The 15579-nt window shown below is 32.2% G+C and overlaps 1 protein-coding gene across 7 annotated transcripts in view; it reads left to right on the plus strand.

Moving 5' to 3' along the window:
- The window catches only part of LOC117118254 (dystrobrevin beta-like), a 64280-nt gene extending 53503 nt beyond the window's left edge, over positions 1-10777 (plus strand). For 4 of the 7 annotated variants that reach the window (XM_033262789.1, XM_033262790.1, XM_033262787.1 and 1 more), the window contains exons 10-18: positions 81-161; positions 2342-2432; positions 2631-2918; positions 3205-3442; positions 4296-4364; positions 4916-5075; positions 6279-6386; positions 8867-9005; positions 9817-10777. In XM_033262789.1, the coding sequence (XP_033118680.1) occupies positions 81-161; positions 2342-2432; positions 2631-2918; positions 3205-3442; positions 4296-4364; positions 4916-5075; positions 6279-6386; positions 8867-9005; positions 9817-9933 (1291 nt within the window). In that variant the 3' untranslated portion in view covers positions 9934-10777. Of the gene's footprint in view, positions 1-80; positions 162-2341; positions 2433-2630; positions 2919-3204; positions 3443-4295; positions 4365-4915; positions 5076-6278; positions 6387-8866; positions 9010-9816 lie in introns of all 7 variants that reach the window. The other 3 variants (XM_033262792.1, XM_033262788.1, XM_033262793.1) reach the window with 3 other exon arrangements.
- Positions 10778-15579: the final 4802 nt, after the last annotated feature.

The following is a 15579-nucleotide window of genomic DNA, read 5'->3' on the forward strand; positions in this document are numbered from 1 at the left end:
AAAACCCCATTATTTGAAAATTGTATTTGTTTGTTGTTATTTAAATATTCCGAAACTTTCCACTTTTTTCACATTCATAGGCCAGCCCCTCCAGCTACTGTGTTGCCATTTGAAAATGCTGATCAAAATAGGCTGCCGTCCAGCGAGGACGAATTAAAGAGGTCAGTCAGGTGCTATTTTATATGTCAATAATAATTTTTTACATTTATTTTATAGAATAGCTATTTATCTCAATTTTTTATAACCTATTATTATTCATCATAGTCATAAAGGTTTTTGCACTACATCCCTTAACACTCTGCTCGCCAAACATGGAGATCTCTGTGTTTGGTAACGCAACGCTTGACCGCCAAACACGGAGATATCCGTGTTTTAGGTTTTTTTTACGGAATCCGATGTACTAACAATTTGAACACTATATCAAGTCTGGACCGTAAGTATTTTTTTCACTATTTCTTTGTTTACATTAGCGTAGAGCAGTATTGATTTACTTTCACGAAATCGCGATTATCTCTGCTTCGTTCTGCGAAATTGCGTAAATCTCCAAAAGTGAGTCATTTTCATTTTACTGTTACGAGTCACAGATTTGTGATTAGAATAAAGTGTTTTGTACCATTGTAAAGCTAAAATGTCAATCTGATCACATACGCACTCTCAACGAGCTTCGGAAAAGTGTTAAAATTGGCTAAAAAGTCTGGCAGTGGCTGATACTATTTTTTCAAACCCCTGGCGGTCAGAGTGTTAATGCAATATTTATCTCCCATAAAGCATTGCTCATTTCTTTCAGTTCAATTTGTTTTCTATCCATTTTTTGTTTGTATCGCAAAATCACATATTTATCTCCCATGAAGCATTGCTGTTTTCCCATAAATACCATATATTTTCCTCTTTCAATCCACTGCTCATTGTATCCCATAAAGCATATTTATTTCCCTTAAAGCAAATGCTCTTCTTTTAGCTTAAATCCAATGATTATTTCTATTTTTAAATATATTGCTTTTTGTGTTCCATAAAGAGGTTAATCTGTGTATATCCAGTGCTGTTTGCACTTTAGAAAATAGATTAGCGCAGATTACTCCACTGTTCAATTAGTTTGTACTCCTATTGTTTTCTTGTTATAAGTGCTCTAGGAGCAGCACTCTGAGATATGTTTATAGTGCAAAATAGCAGGCATGTATATATTATTATTTAAATGTACAATAATAATAATATGATGATAATAATAATAATTATTATTATCATTATTATTATTCTTATAATTATTATTATTATTATTATTATTTATTTCTGTTTAGGTTTATGAAAGTAAACATCACATAATTTATTTCTGTTTTATTATTATTATTATTGTTATTATTATTATTATTATTATTATTATTAGCAACTCCATCCTATAATTTGTTTTTTTTTTTAAATAAAAGAACTTAGGTTTATGAAAGTGAACATCACATAATGTTTTTCTGTTCTATTATTATTATTATTATTATTATTATTATTATTATTATTATTATTATTAGCAACTCCATCCTATAATTTGGGGTTTTTTTTAAGTAAAAGAACTTAGGTTTATGAAAGTAAACATAAATTATTTCTGTTCTATTATTATTATTATTATTATTATTATTATTATTATTATTATTATTATTATTATTATTATTATTATTATATTAGCAACTCCATCCTATAATTTGGGTTTTTTTGTTGAAAGTAAACATCACAATTTTTTTCTGTTCTATTATTATTATTATTATTATTATTATTATTATTATATAGTTATTATTATTTGGACTTTGGACTTTCGAAAAGCAAAGTTGGTGTCCAAAACACAAAACTTTACAAACAAATGACAAATGATTACAAGATACATCAAATTAAAAGAACAACTAAAACTTAAAAATTAACTCAAAACCGCTTAAATTAATCCCTTCCTCCCCCCTCCCCCTTCCTTCTAATCTATATTAGCATGCTTTTGAAGATCAAGATCATAATAAACTGAAAGATGGATTTTTGATAAAAGGAATTTCAGTAAAGAAAAAATTGTAACAGTGTTTTAAAAACTATTTGAAATACAATTTTTTTTAAATAGGATATTAAGCAGAGTGTTTTAAAAATTATTTGAAATACAATTTGTTTTAAATAGGATATTAAGCAGAGTGTTTTAAAAATTATTTGAAATATATTTTTTTTTAAATAGGATATTAATCAGAGACAAAAATATTCCCATATTTTTGTTCCTGTATAGAAATTTCAGTTCCTGAAATCCAAACAATTACTTAAGTAATTATAAAAATAAAATGAATTACGATTCATGAATAAAACAATTTTTATTTTTCGCTCGCAGATTGAACAACGCGAGTGATCCTTCACGGTTGGATGATGAGCATAGACTAATAGCTCGTTATACTGCTTGCTTAGCCTCTGCTAAAAACACTGTAAGTTATTCATGTAATTAATCATTCTGATCGTGCTTTTCATCATTGTATTCCTCTTATTCCAATTATTTAAGATTTCTGACTTGTGATAGGATGTTGATATTCTAATGTTTAACAAATGATTTTAAAGTTCAATGTCACTTGTGGGAAAATGATATTTAGCACCTTGTCTTTTCATCAAACTTCAATATCCTCAAGGTTTCCGCATCAGAAATTCCATCAGAGTTAGATACAAACCGTAGTCAACGTCAACTTCTTGCCCAGCTTGAAGCTAAGAACCGTGAGATTATGAAAGAAATCCAGCGACTAAAGCAGGAACATGAGGAAGCGGTGAAATCAACGAGTCTGCACCGCAACCCCACGCTGCTGGCAGAGCTACGACTGCTACGCCAGAGGAAGGATGAACTGGAACTGAGAATGGCAGCTCTGCAGGATAGTAGAAGAGAGCTGATGGTGCAGCTAGAGGGATTGATGAAACTTCTTAAGGTATAATACATTTTCTTCTTCTTATGAGTCAACTTTGTAATTAAAGGCTTTGGCCCAGTTGCTTATTTTTTTTCTTAACCAGGAAAGTGCCTTACCAGTTTGTTCACTATTTACAAGTTTTTTTTTATTCTATAAAACTTTTTGGATTATTCGCTAAATTTTGTAATTCCTCATTTCAGCCCGATATCCACTGAACTGAATGTAAATTATGGATATTTAAACTATTTGTTTGAATTTCAATGAAATGTATAATAACCTCATTGTTTACTGTTCATTCTGTCTCTAGAATCAAGGATCGCCTAAGACAAGTCCAGTGCATAGTCCACGACCTGGCTTTTCAACTCCCACGCATCGTTCAGCAGGATCCAGTCAAGGGGAACCATTAGCAGGTGTTGAGGGTGATGTTAAGCATGCATTTGATCCATCTACAGGAAAGACATCCAGGAACCTACGGAATGATCTTCTCGTTGCTGCAGACTCTGTGACCAATGCTATGTCATCTCTGGTGAAGGAGCTCAATTCTGGTGAGATTTTGCATTTTTTTCTTTAGTGTTGGGGGTTGTATTTGGTTGTACTTCTTTTATTATTAACTAATATTTTAATGTTCATTGTTATTGTCATTGTAGTTTAATACATTTTTTCATAATGATTGCCACTCTACATTATTGGTTATGTCTATAATCTTTAATATTATTTATGTTACTATATATATTATATTACTAGAAATTGCAAATTGCAAGTGAAGTGCTGCGAAGTACAACTGCATAAAATGTTCTTCGAACAAAGTTATTTATGCGAGTCAAGTGAAAATAATGAATAATAAAAATATAACAAATAATATGAGCACGACACATTGTCTATATATTATTAGAACAGCGTTGGTACAATAGTGTTTTGCTGCAGTGACATCTCTCTGCTGGCGATGGCTTGCTGCTGCTGGCGATGACTCGCTGCTGGCGAATCGATCTGAGCATGTGTATAAAATGGTATTTATTTCCGCAAACACTATGCCAGTCTACAACAAGCGTCTTATAAACATCTGTTGAATGATTGCAATGATGATGAAAGACGATGATGATAATAAAAGCTGAGACATGAGCCGATTAAACGTAGAAATAGGAAACTTAGAAATATAGTAAAAACGCTGAATAGTACTCCAGCGTCGCGACATGCCGACGTTGGTACAAGTAGGTTAGTCTACAAACATCGCCTAAAGTAATTGATTTTACCCGGCAGAACGAAAGAAGGAAACTCCGCTTTTCAGTTGTCTCAGGCGATTAATTTTTGACAAACAATGACCTTTCAGAGGTCAAATTGCTGTCAAGAATATGAATTGGCTGCTTCGCAGCAATTAATAAAATCTATGATTTGTTTAAGAAGCTGATGATGATGATGAAAAAGACGAAGACACTAAGCAAGTTAGGAATGGCTCCAGGCAATCTAGTTGTAAGTCAAACACATTTATTTCATTTATTTATGTAATGCTTATATTTATTTATGTAATGGTTATATATTTTTTATTTAAAGTTGCTTCTTAATATGACATCAAATCTTGATAGTTTTGCCAGGATAACCAGCTATGTGTTGCATCATATCCAATCAAAAATAAGCATTCAGGATGTTTATCTTTTTACAGTCATAGAAGAGTCCAGTATTGGAATTGCTAATATTTACTTAAATTATTAGCATTCAATTGAAAACAAGAACAAGACAATATATGACCATATGTACATTATAAAATGCGGAACCCTCTTTGGAAAATATTTTTTCTTGCTGTACTACCTAATCAACCATACCACCAGAAGGACACCTCTGGATATTATTCTTCAGACTTTCATTAGTTACTCTTGGTGTTTTTTACACCGAAAAAGCCAAATTCAGTTTAATTAATTAATTATTTTTATTATTATTAATCAGCAACTAGACATCCAAAGACGATACTTGTCTTTGGCTTTTTGTGAAATTAATATATTTTCTTATTATTTCTTGTGATACAGATAGCAATACCGGGAACAGTCCTCAAACACCAGACTCATCGGGTGGATGGAATTCTTCACCAAGATCTCGTAGGGCAGATGGCGACTTCTTGGCGCAGATCAACATGAGAAAAGAAGCAAAGACAATGCGAACAGGGCCAACAGCAAATACCTCCGATTCGTAAGTGCTTTTAACTCACTCCATTTGATCAGACACATTTCTGATAGTGTAAAAGAGAGCATTGAGTTGGATGCATTGCTATTGCCACAGTGAAAGTGTTAGGACCATAGACAGATACTGATCATAGACCAAGGTATTAAATATTACTAAGGTAGTGGCTTTTTTACACGAGTCTTAAACAAATTCCTAAATCTTGATTGGATGTTATTGGAAGAATGAATTAATTTAGGACAATAACATCAAACCAAAATTAGGAGTTTCTTCTAAGACAGGAGTAACTACTAGCTACTGCCATTAATATTACTGGAGATGTTTAACCGATTGTAGTTATCTCAATGCCACATTTTTTTTCACAGTTGGATTCATGGACCTATAGCTAGAAAGTTGGGATGCTCATTCTCAAATCTGTTGCTCTTTATTTTTCTATGTTCTTATTGTTCATACACATTTTACTAATCCTCATCTTTTATTTCAATATCATTTTCTTCTTTTTATGGCTGTTTTCTTTCTTCGTCATTTCAATCAGGGTTGTGCACTACCAAATTTGAATATTGCCCTCTTACCACCATTGCATTGCTCATTTCCATTTAATCATTATTACAAAATTTTGTAGTTTCATACTATTAATAGAACTAAAATGTTTAAATGAAGTTCATCTTTAGTCATGCTTGAAGTTTGAAATGGAGTTGTGGCAGATCCGGAAATTTTCTGACGGGGGCCCAGTAGGTAGTTCACACCTATTTTAAGAATAGGCCCTTCTAGACGCTTGGAAATGGCACTCTTGGATGGTAAAAATTTATTTTCAAAGCTGTGATCCTCGAAAAAATTATTGACTACTTCCCGACGGGAGCTATGCTACCTTGTCTCTTAGACACCCCCCCCCCCCTCCATGAGCGTCACAAAGGTCTAATCAACTACCTATAGTCTATTCTATACTGGGAGTCATAAAGCAAATTATTATATATCACCTTTAGATGCATGGGAATGACACTCATTGAGATTTTAAATTTGAATATTTTATTTCCATTTTTGTAAATTTTTACAAATGTAGGGTGGTCCTGGCCAGCTGTGCACCCCACTACAAACATCAGAAAAGAACTTGAGATCAGACAGCTCATCATACCTCCTCCTGTGCACATCCCTGATTTCAAGCATGTTTTCTTTTTTGTTTCTTTTTACTCATTCCATTCTTTCATAAATCAGGCTTGTTGTACGTCCTAGGCGATGTAGAAGAAACTACGTTGAAATACATCTCGTAAAAGAGACAACAACGTACAGTAAATCAAGTTCGGAGGCTCAATCTTCCGACTCGTAAGTGGCATGAGTCACCTCACAAAGCTCCTAAAAATCCATGATAATAAACTGCAGCTTTGTTTGACTATAATCACTGAATAACATAAAATTTGCTGTGATTATTAACTCATATTTTACAGAAAATCATCAAGAAAATGATGGTACTGTAATAATTTCAGATGCACTTAACGAATGTTCTAACTGCTTATGTTTCTAAATGAAGCTAACCAACTTGATTGAATCTTATATTTAATTTATTGTATCAAAAAGGGTCATTTTACAAAATTTGACATATAATTTTGCAAATTGTGTACATAATATATAAATATAGGTATTTTTAATGAATAATTATCATCACAGTACCTAGCTAAATTGAATATAAGAAACAGTGGTTGTGGTTCTACTTCTCAACCTTTAGGTCAGAGGTTCAATCCTTCGCTGTGCAGTTTGCTTGTGTCCTTTGGCAAGGCACTTTACCTATAGTTGTTCTCTCCACCTAAGAGTACAAGTGGGTTCCTGGAAGGTCCAAACACAAAATACACTGATTACAGCTGGAACATTATGAAATTCTCTCCAGGGAGTTGAGTGTGTTTCGTGTGTGCTTGTTCCTGTGACCAGGGATAATAATGTGGAGCGCTTAGAGGCCTTGTTGGCATTAAGCGCTATATAAGTCTAACATATTATTAAGTAATATTTAGTTTAGACTAAACCAACATGAAGATAAGATAAGATAAGATAAGATAACTTTATTGTTCCACAAGGGAAATTCTTCTGCTCGTCATCACATATATTATAAAATGTAAAACAAATATAAAAAAACATAAAAACAGTCACTATAGAAAATATAACAATTTACAAGAAAAATACAATGACTACCATCGATAAAATAATTGAATTACTATTATGATTATTTTTATTATGATTATTATTATTATTATTATGATTATTATTATTAATAGTCAAACATCCATAGTTGGCATTAAGCACTATATAAATCTAACATATTATTTAAAGTAATATTTAGTTTAGACTAAACTAACATGAAGGGAATTATTAATAGTCAACATCCATTATGACGGCTGATAACTCCAAGATTGTTATTTCAATCAATATGGGAAAACAATTTATTAAAGCTATGTGTTTCATTGTTAAGTAATGTTGTGGAATATTTTTCCTGGCAAAGTACTGTACACCCACCATAGGTCCGAAAGGTACTAGAGAAGAAGAATAACCTATTTTCAGCCATCAGTAGTGTTTAATGTTGTTTGGCATATTATTATATTATTTTGCTACTCCACATTAATTTACATATAATAACATTATTATCATCATTATGGCTATTATGTTACACCACCATGTTATCATCACTGTCAACTCATCATTCTGTCATCATTATGTCATGCCTGCTAGCTTTTTAATTAATCTGATCCGTGTTGATAGTCTTATATTTTTACCTTCACTGATTATAATGTTCTTACATATTCCAATCTTCATATTAACAACCCACTCATTAATTTGTCCTTCAGTATTGTTATTTGACCTTTATGCGTTATTCTGATTTACAACCCACTCATTAATTATACCTTCATTAATTAGTATTAATTTTATCCTCATTTTCATCCCACTCATTCTAAATTAGTTCTACTTATTATATCAATATAATAAAAGGACAAATTTGCAATAAAGCTTCACTGAAAAAGTAATACTAAATTCAAAATGAACACAGTATTAATTTTAGTCACCCCTTCATATCACTTCATATACAAAAATAACTATATTGTATCCGATTGTAAGCGGTTACGTGCCTGTCTCTTATACACATCTAACTACGTTGAAATACATCACATGTGTGTGTGTGTTCTATGTCTGTTTTAACCTTAAATGATATAACTATATTATATATTTTTTACTTTTAATGCTTATTAAATGATATTGACTCTTTTTGTTGTTACTTTTTTCTTGAAAACTTTAATTGTACCACCTTTTGTTTCATTATGAGTGTATAGGTTGAGCTGTAGCTTGATGTTTAAGATACATTCTCACCACTAATCCTGAAGTTTCTTTAATGTTGAGACATCCTTAACTCTTCTTTTTTATAAAGTGCTTTCGATTCTACGATGGCAGGACCTAGTCATCTGCGCATGCGAGAACGTTCTTGTTGTCACCTTGATTCTAGGATGCACTTTGGCACAAATCTATGTTGTGCAGAGAATGTAGGACGGTCAGAGATGAGTGAGTCGCCGGCGTGCAAATAGAAATCTCTTAAATGGCTCCAAAATATAGTGTCTTTGTTCTGGTGCAATTTTAATGTTGGGAATTCAGGCTCAATTGAGTCACAGAAGGTCATTTTAATTGATTCAAAATGAAATGAAAATGAAAATTTAATGTCTCAAATTAGATCCATTTTACCATATTAATAGTTATCACTATTAGTTATTATACAGATTTCAGTAATATTATTTAAAGATTATTTGATAAATGAAATTGAATTCCAACAGATACTTGCAATCTGATGATGCTGATTCGTATATCCGAACAGACGATGAGAGTATAGTACGTACAGATGATGAATATGTTATGCGAACAGATGATGAACTTCCACGTCACACAGATGACGAACTTTTGGATGCAGGACGGGTAGGTTTGTACAAATGTTTGTTTTTTAAAGTTTTTTGGTTTAAATTTGAAAAACATGTTTTGGTGTCTAAAGCCTTCTCCTTACAATCCCAAGCACCTAGGTTAAATCCTTAATTACCAAAAATTTCAGAATTTTTCTCGAAAACAAAAGTTACTCTACTTCCCAAAGCTCATGTGTGTGGGGCTGTGTGATGCAGAAATTGCAATTCAGACCCAATACTGTGATTGGAACTCGCTGTACACTTCACTTTCTAGTGCAAGGTACTTCATTCGCATTTCCTCTTTCCTTCCACACAGAAGTAAAAGAGAATTACTAATGGGTTTGAACACCAATGCACTTATTTACTACCCTAAAATAAATCACTGCATCATCAATTTGATAGATGGAAATCCGCTGCTAAATTCACACTTGCTTGAGTAAAATATGTATACAAAATATCACCCCTATTTTCACACAATATATTTGAACACCAGTGCACTTAATACTACCCTAACCTAGGTTACTGCATCATCAGTGTGATATTTTACAGACTGAAATCCCCTGATAACTTCAGACTTGCTTAAGTCAAAAAAAAAATTTAAAAAAAATCATTGGTATCGCATTGCAGTATCCGCTGCTACTTGAGGATCGGATTTATGACTGGCCACCAAGCGCACACTTGGTTTTTGATTGTTTAAGACACCAGGCTAGTTATCTGGAGGTCGTGGGTTCCCACCCAATCATTTGTAAGGTTTTTTCCGCAAACATTTGTGAACAGGCAAACACTGATTTGTCAAAAATGTTTACAAAATATGAACCATATTTTCACAGAATATCAGAAGACAGACCGATGATGGAGCCACAGATGATGATACAAATTTCAAAACAGACGATGAAGGGGGAAACCCTCACTGGGAGGAGAACATGCGAAGGTGGATAAACCGATAGAGCCTCGGACACAAAAACCCACACCCCCTCTCCCTGCTTTCTTCCTCACCCCCACCTCCCTTTCTGATTCTTTTTACATAGATGATGAATATACTGTTGGCCATAATGAAAGGTTTCAAGAGAACTTTTAGTTACATAGACTTGTGTAGCTTGAGAGGTACTAGTTGTGTAATTATAATAAAAACTAGCTGTGTAACTATGGAAAGCTAGGTGTAAATACAATGTAATTGCACAGTATTATCTCAGTCAAAGGCATTGGGAAATGAACTATCAATCAAATTATAGAAAATATTAAAATATACAGAACTCGGTTGTTGTTTGAGAGAATATATTTGTATAAAATTAATATTTATAACGATTAATGCATTAAGTACTACCATCATTATGAGTACAGTTAAAGTATATTCTACAGTATTCTCTTAATGTTGATATGTATACATGTATACATAATGTTGATATATATATAATTATTTGCATCAGTAAATGTTTTTTACTGAGGGCCCTACATTGATGCATAAACAAATTAATTATTTGGGGTTTTTTATCTAATGAGAGCTATATAATGTAATACATGTATGTTTTGGTTTTTATACTGTGGTCTTTACATACAGAAAAATGTTATTATTTGTTTTGTTTTACTGAGATCCTTATAGAGTACCACACTCGTGTCGTCATAACACCAGGTGGCGCCCTCTGGACATTGGTTGGTTTAGAATAGACTTTCTGGAATAGGCATTTTAAAACCTAATAATTTACCATCAAAATGTATTAAAAACACAAAAAGCTCGCATTATGTTAGTTAGCGAACACATATTTAATCATCAATTAACATTTACAAAGAAAAATTAAGATACAACTTCTTAATAATTATGTTAGAAATTGGGATCAATGGTTTGTCAGTGGAGAAAATGGTGTTGGTTGAACGCATTTTGTGTCGCCGATAGCAACGCATTAGTATCACGTGGTATCGTGACGTAACACTGTAGAACTCAATAGTAATGTAAAGGCAATGTAATGATTTTCTTTACTGAAAACTATACAGTAATACAGAAACTATTCAATATGTACTTTTATTTACTGAAAACCGTAAAGTAATACAGAAACAATGTAATGACTTGTTTGGTTTTTTTGTTTGGCAAAGCATAAATTATGTAGTAATTTGTAATTGTTTTAAGATTGAATTTTGAACGTAACCATTAGAAAGACAAATAATATGCAATATTAATGGATAATTCATTATCAACAGTACAACACATTTTAATTAATGAGAATAAATTAATTCAGGCAAAATGCATGATTTCCCTTTTTACATGGTTCCAAATGTTTTTCTTTAAATTTATTTTATTATTTCTGTTCAGATGATTATACAAATGGTAGAAATAATTTGTTTTTTTAAATATAATCTCAGGTAGTGTGCTCTATTATTACCCAGCCAACTTGAAAGAAGAAGAATGATTTGAATTAAGAGATTGAACATTGTTGCATACTTAAGCTCGGTTTCCATAAAATTGCTCACTCTATCGGCGACAGTTGCCGATAGTTATCGGGAAGGTTGAACATTGTTCAACTATGCTGATTTCATTGCAGGCGAACGAATCATGGTGCCTTCCATATTAATCAGGGCAGCTAGCAATGCACCCTGATTTGTCTGGTTCAACCTTCCTGACGGCTGTCGGCGATTGTCGCTGATATGATGGGCGATTCTATGGAAACTGAGTTTAAGTTTTGAAAAGCTACAATATGAAAACAAAATCTGATTATGTATCATCATCATGATATCATCATGGTGACACCTTATAATTAAAAAAAAAAAAATTCTTTATGATTTTCAAATTACCTTTGACGACCTTCATTATTATTATAGTACATAAGTTTTTTTTTTTAAATGATTTGTTAATTATCTGTAAATATCCTAGGATGAGTGAATTAATTAGTTATTTTTTAAATAAATAATTCAACTAGTGCTATGGAAACACGACCTATAACAACAATGGACCTTTCCGGTGTTTCAGTCAAACCTAACAACTGACCAATCAGAAGAGGCCCAGGCATTTGTGCATGTCCTGCAAACACACTTGTTTATGTACAGTTACACTATTGTTTTGTGGGACCTTAGCAACAATATCCAAGGGGTGGAGCTTGACAGGAAGGTCCATTATTTCAAATAGGAGTCAATTTTGTAAAATTACATCAATATCAACAGTACATACATTTCATCAGCATATTAACAATAATAAAGAATAAAATCTCTTAATGTAAAAAAAATTATGTAAAGTAAATGATTAATCATGAAAAGCAATACATGGATAATTGAACATTTTAACTATTTAAGGAAACATTTAAGCAGCTTCAAGCTATATTATAAATCAAGTGCAAATACGAACTTCTAAACATCTCAAGAAAGCCTTTGCAAATAATAGAAATATATTAACAACACTAGATGTATCAGAACACAAACATAAATATCCTTGTCTTGTGGAAACATAGTAGCAAACAACAGACACATATTTTAAATGTGCATTATTTTCTATTGGTTTATTATGTGATTAATTTTTCCAATAGTAAACACACCTAACTACAGTGAATATCACTACAAACATCAAGGCAACAGCAGGAAATATTAAAACACAAATGTGCCACAGATATATTATTAGTTTATTGTTGCCATGACTAGGTGTAATCTGTACTGCAGGCTGGGCACTTTTGAAACATATCTATGTAATAATTTAAGAAAATACGCTGCGTGTGAATTAATTTTTGCAAATTTATGCAAATAATGTTTTGGCAAGCACTTTCTAGAAAGGGTGTGCTATATACAAGTGTGTCGTAAAAGCAATAATGTGAGATGAAGTTGAAGATTAAATTGTATACATGTTGTAAATATGATTTCAGCTTAGGCCTGCTGCTGTACAAAACATTTAATTTAGTGTATATCAATTTCTGTTTATAAGCTAGTTACGTTTATGAATATTTACGAGGTAATGTCTTATTATCTGTACATAGCCTTTGAAAACAACTTGAATGTAGTGTCCCTTGAAATGTTGCAATCTTTTTTTTTTTAGAGAAAGAACATTATGTTGCCTTGACACTAATCTACACAGTGTGGTGTATAGCATTACAAGTTATTTGTAGTCCCATGTTTAATTAATAGTTTCAAAATGTTTCATAAATATTCTACCCACTTGACGATTATTCCCTTTTCGATTATAGTTCATAGTAAGAAATGTTTTCTTTCTTATTGAATTCCGGGGCACTGAGTAATCAAACACAGCGTGATGTATAATATTACCAGTTATTTGTATTCCCATGTTTAATTAATAGTTTCAAAATGTTTCATAAATATTCTACCCACTTGACGATTATTCCCTTTTCGATTATAGTTCATAGTAAGAAATGTTTTGTTTCTTATGGAATTCCAAGGGCGCTGAGTAATCGACGATGAGTGCGCTCCAGCGGAACATAATAATGATAATGCGTGCCTCACCTTATAATAAGCACAATTTTTTATGTTATGAAGACCCATCAAGATAACATCGGATGAGACAATTGAGATTACATTCAACTAAAACGATATTATCAATGAGATGTATCCTGTCATTAAATAAAACGTATGTTGACCTATTACTAATAGGTCAACATACGTTTATGTATGTACGAATATGTCTATATTAGTATAATTGTTGTTACTTATCATAACTTTTTGCCCCAAGTCAGTATGTAACTGTACTTTTAGTATTATGAAAAGACTTGCTTTATTCTGATGTTTACGGTAGTGTTTGTTGACTTAGTTTTGTGACGAATACGGCACTGTCTTGATATTAAGTTGTCATTTAAGCTGGGATTTTTCTGTCTGTGTGCTTCATTTTTCTTTGATATGTAGTTTTTTACATATACAATATTATGTAGTAGCATTTGTGGTAAACTTCTGTTGATACATTCACAAGATGTCAGTGTTGGTAATACTTGTTATTCTTTTAAAATGAGGTAATCTAAAACAGCACTTTAGTAAACTAACAGTATTTAAACCAAGGCATTTTCAAGTGACATGTTTTGGATGGATGTGACACTAGGCCTTAAAATGAAAAAGCGCTGTCTACCTTAAGTCGTTTTCATTACTGTATAGGTTACTATGAAATGGCTTACACACACACTTAGTTGTAAAGAATTAAACTATTTTTTTTTTTTTTTTTTTTTTTTTTTTTTTAATAATGAGCATCAGCAGAACTTAAAAAGTAGGGGGTTGATTTTAACTATCGTATATTGGGCATAGGGGTAGCTTTTAATATTGATGGCGTCGCTCATTATATACACTTTGTTCCAATAGGTACAATCTTTGTTGTGTTTATTTTTTCAAATGTATTGTTAATGATAAATGAGGAACTAAGACATTGTAAAACCGACAATAGGAATGTTTGACATGTGTATCTCGGGCCAGGGTGCCTAAGCTTCACGTACGTGTAAAGTTTAATTGGCCATCTAAAGAAATGCGTGTAGATAAAGGTAATGTTGTAAAGAAAATCTTGATCAAATACTGAACATTGAGCTATAATGATATGTGACTGTCATTTACAAAGAGATGTTCTTTAACTGTAGCAATTACATGAACATACGGTGCAGTGGAGGTACCATTTATATTTGCCAATGGACCATCCTACATGCTTAATTTATACCTACATCTAATACCCTGCCTGTGTTCCACGTGTTTGCATGGTGGGAAGGCAAGATTTTTGTTAACCTGTACTCGTTTTTAGTATCAATGATTTCTTATTGAGGAAATCCTATGGTTCTGGGTATCAGTCATTAAAGGTTGAATGATTTACCGGTGTGGTGTGTGGTAGATCCCTCCGACATCGTAAATAGATAATAAAATGTAATTTTACTTGATTAATGTATTCTAATGATTATGGACAAAAATGATACATAAATTAACTTAAAAAGTAGGGGGTTGATTTTAACTATCGTATATTGGGCATAGGGGTAGCTTTTAATATTGATGGCGTCGCTCATTATAGACACTCTGTTCCAATAGGTACAATCTTTGTTGTGTTTATTTTTTCAAATGTATTGTTAATGATAAATGAGGAACTAAGACATTGTAAAACCGACAGTAGGAATGTTTGACATGTGTATCTCGGGCCAGGGTGCCTAAGCTTCACGTACGTGTAAAGTTTAGTTGGCCATCTAAAGAAATGCGTGTAGATAAAGGTAATGTTGTAAAGAAAATACTGAACATTGAGCTATAATGATAAGTGACTGTCATTACAAAGAGATGTTCTTTAACTGTAGCAATTACATGAACATACGGTGCAGTGGAGGTACCATTTATATTTGCCAATGGACCATCCTACATGCTTAATTTATACCTACATCTAATACCCTGCCTGTGTTCCACGTGTTTGCATGGTGGAAAGGCAAGATTTTTGTTAACCTGTACTCGTTTTTAGTATCAATGATTTCTTATTGAGGAAATCCTATGGTTCTGGGTATCAGTCATTAAAGGTTGAATGATTTACCGGTGTGGTGTGTGGTAGATCCCTCCGACATCGTAAATAGATAATAAAATGTAATTTTACTTGATTAATGTATTCTAATGATTATGGACAAAAATGATACATAATTGAAATGAAAGAATTCACATATAGCAGA

Source organism: Anneissia japonica, unplaced genomic scaffold, assembly GCF_011630105.1.
Source record: "Anneissia japonica isolate Jap-2015-1 unplaced genomic scaffold, ASM1163010v1 scaffold288059_len961885_cov194, whole genome shotgun sequence".
NCBI lineage: Eukaryota > Metazoa > Echinodermata > Crinoidea > Comatulida > Comatulidae > Anneissia > Anneissia japonica.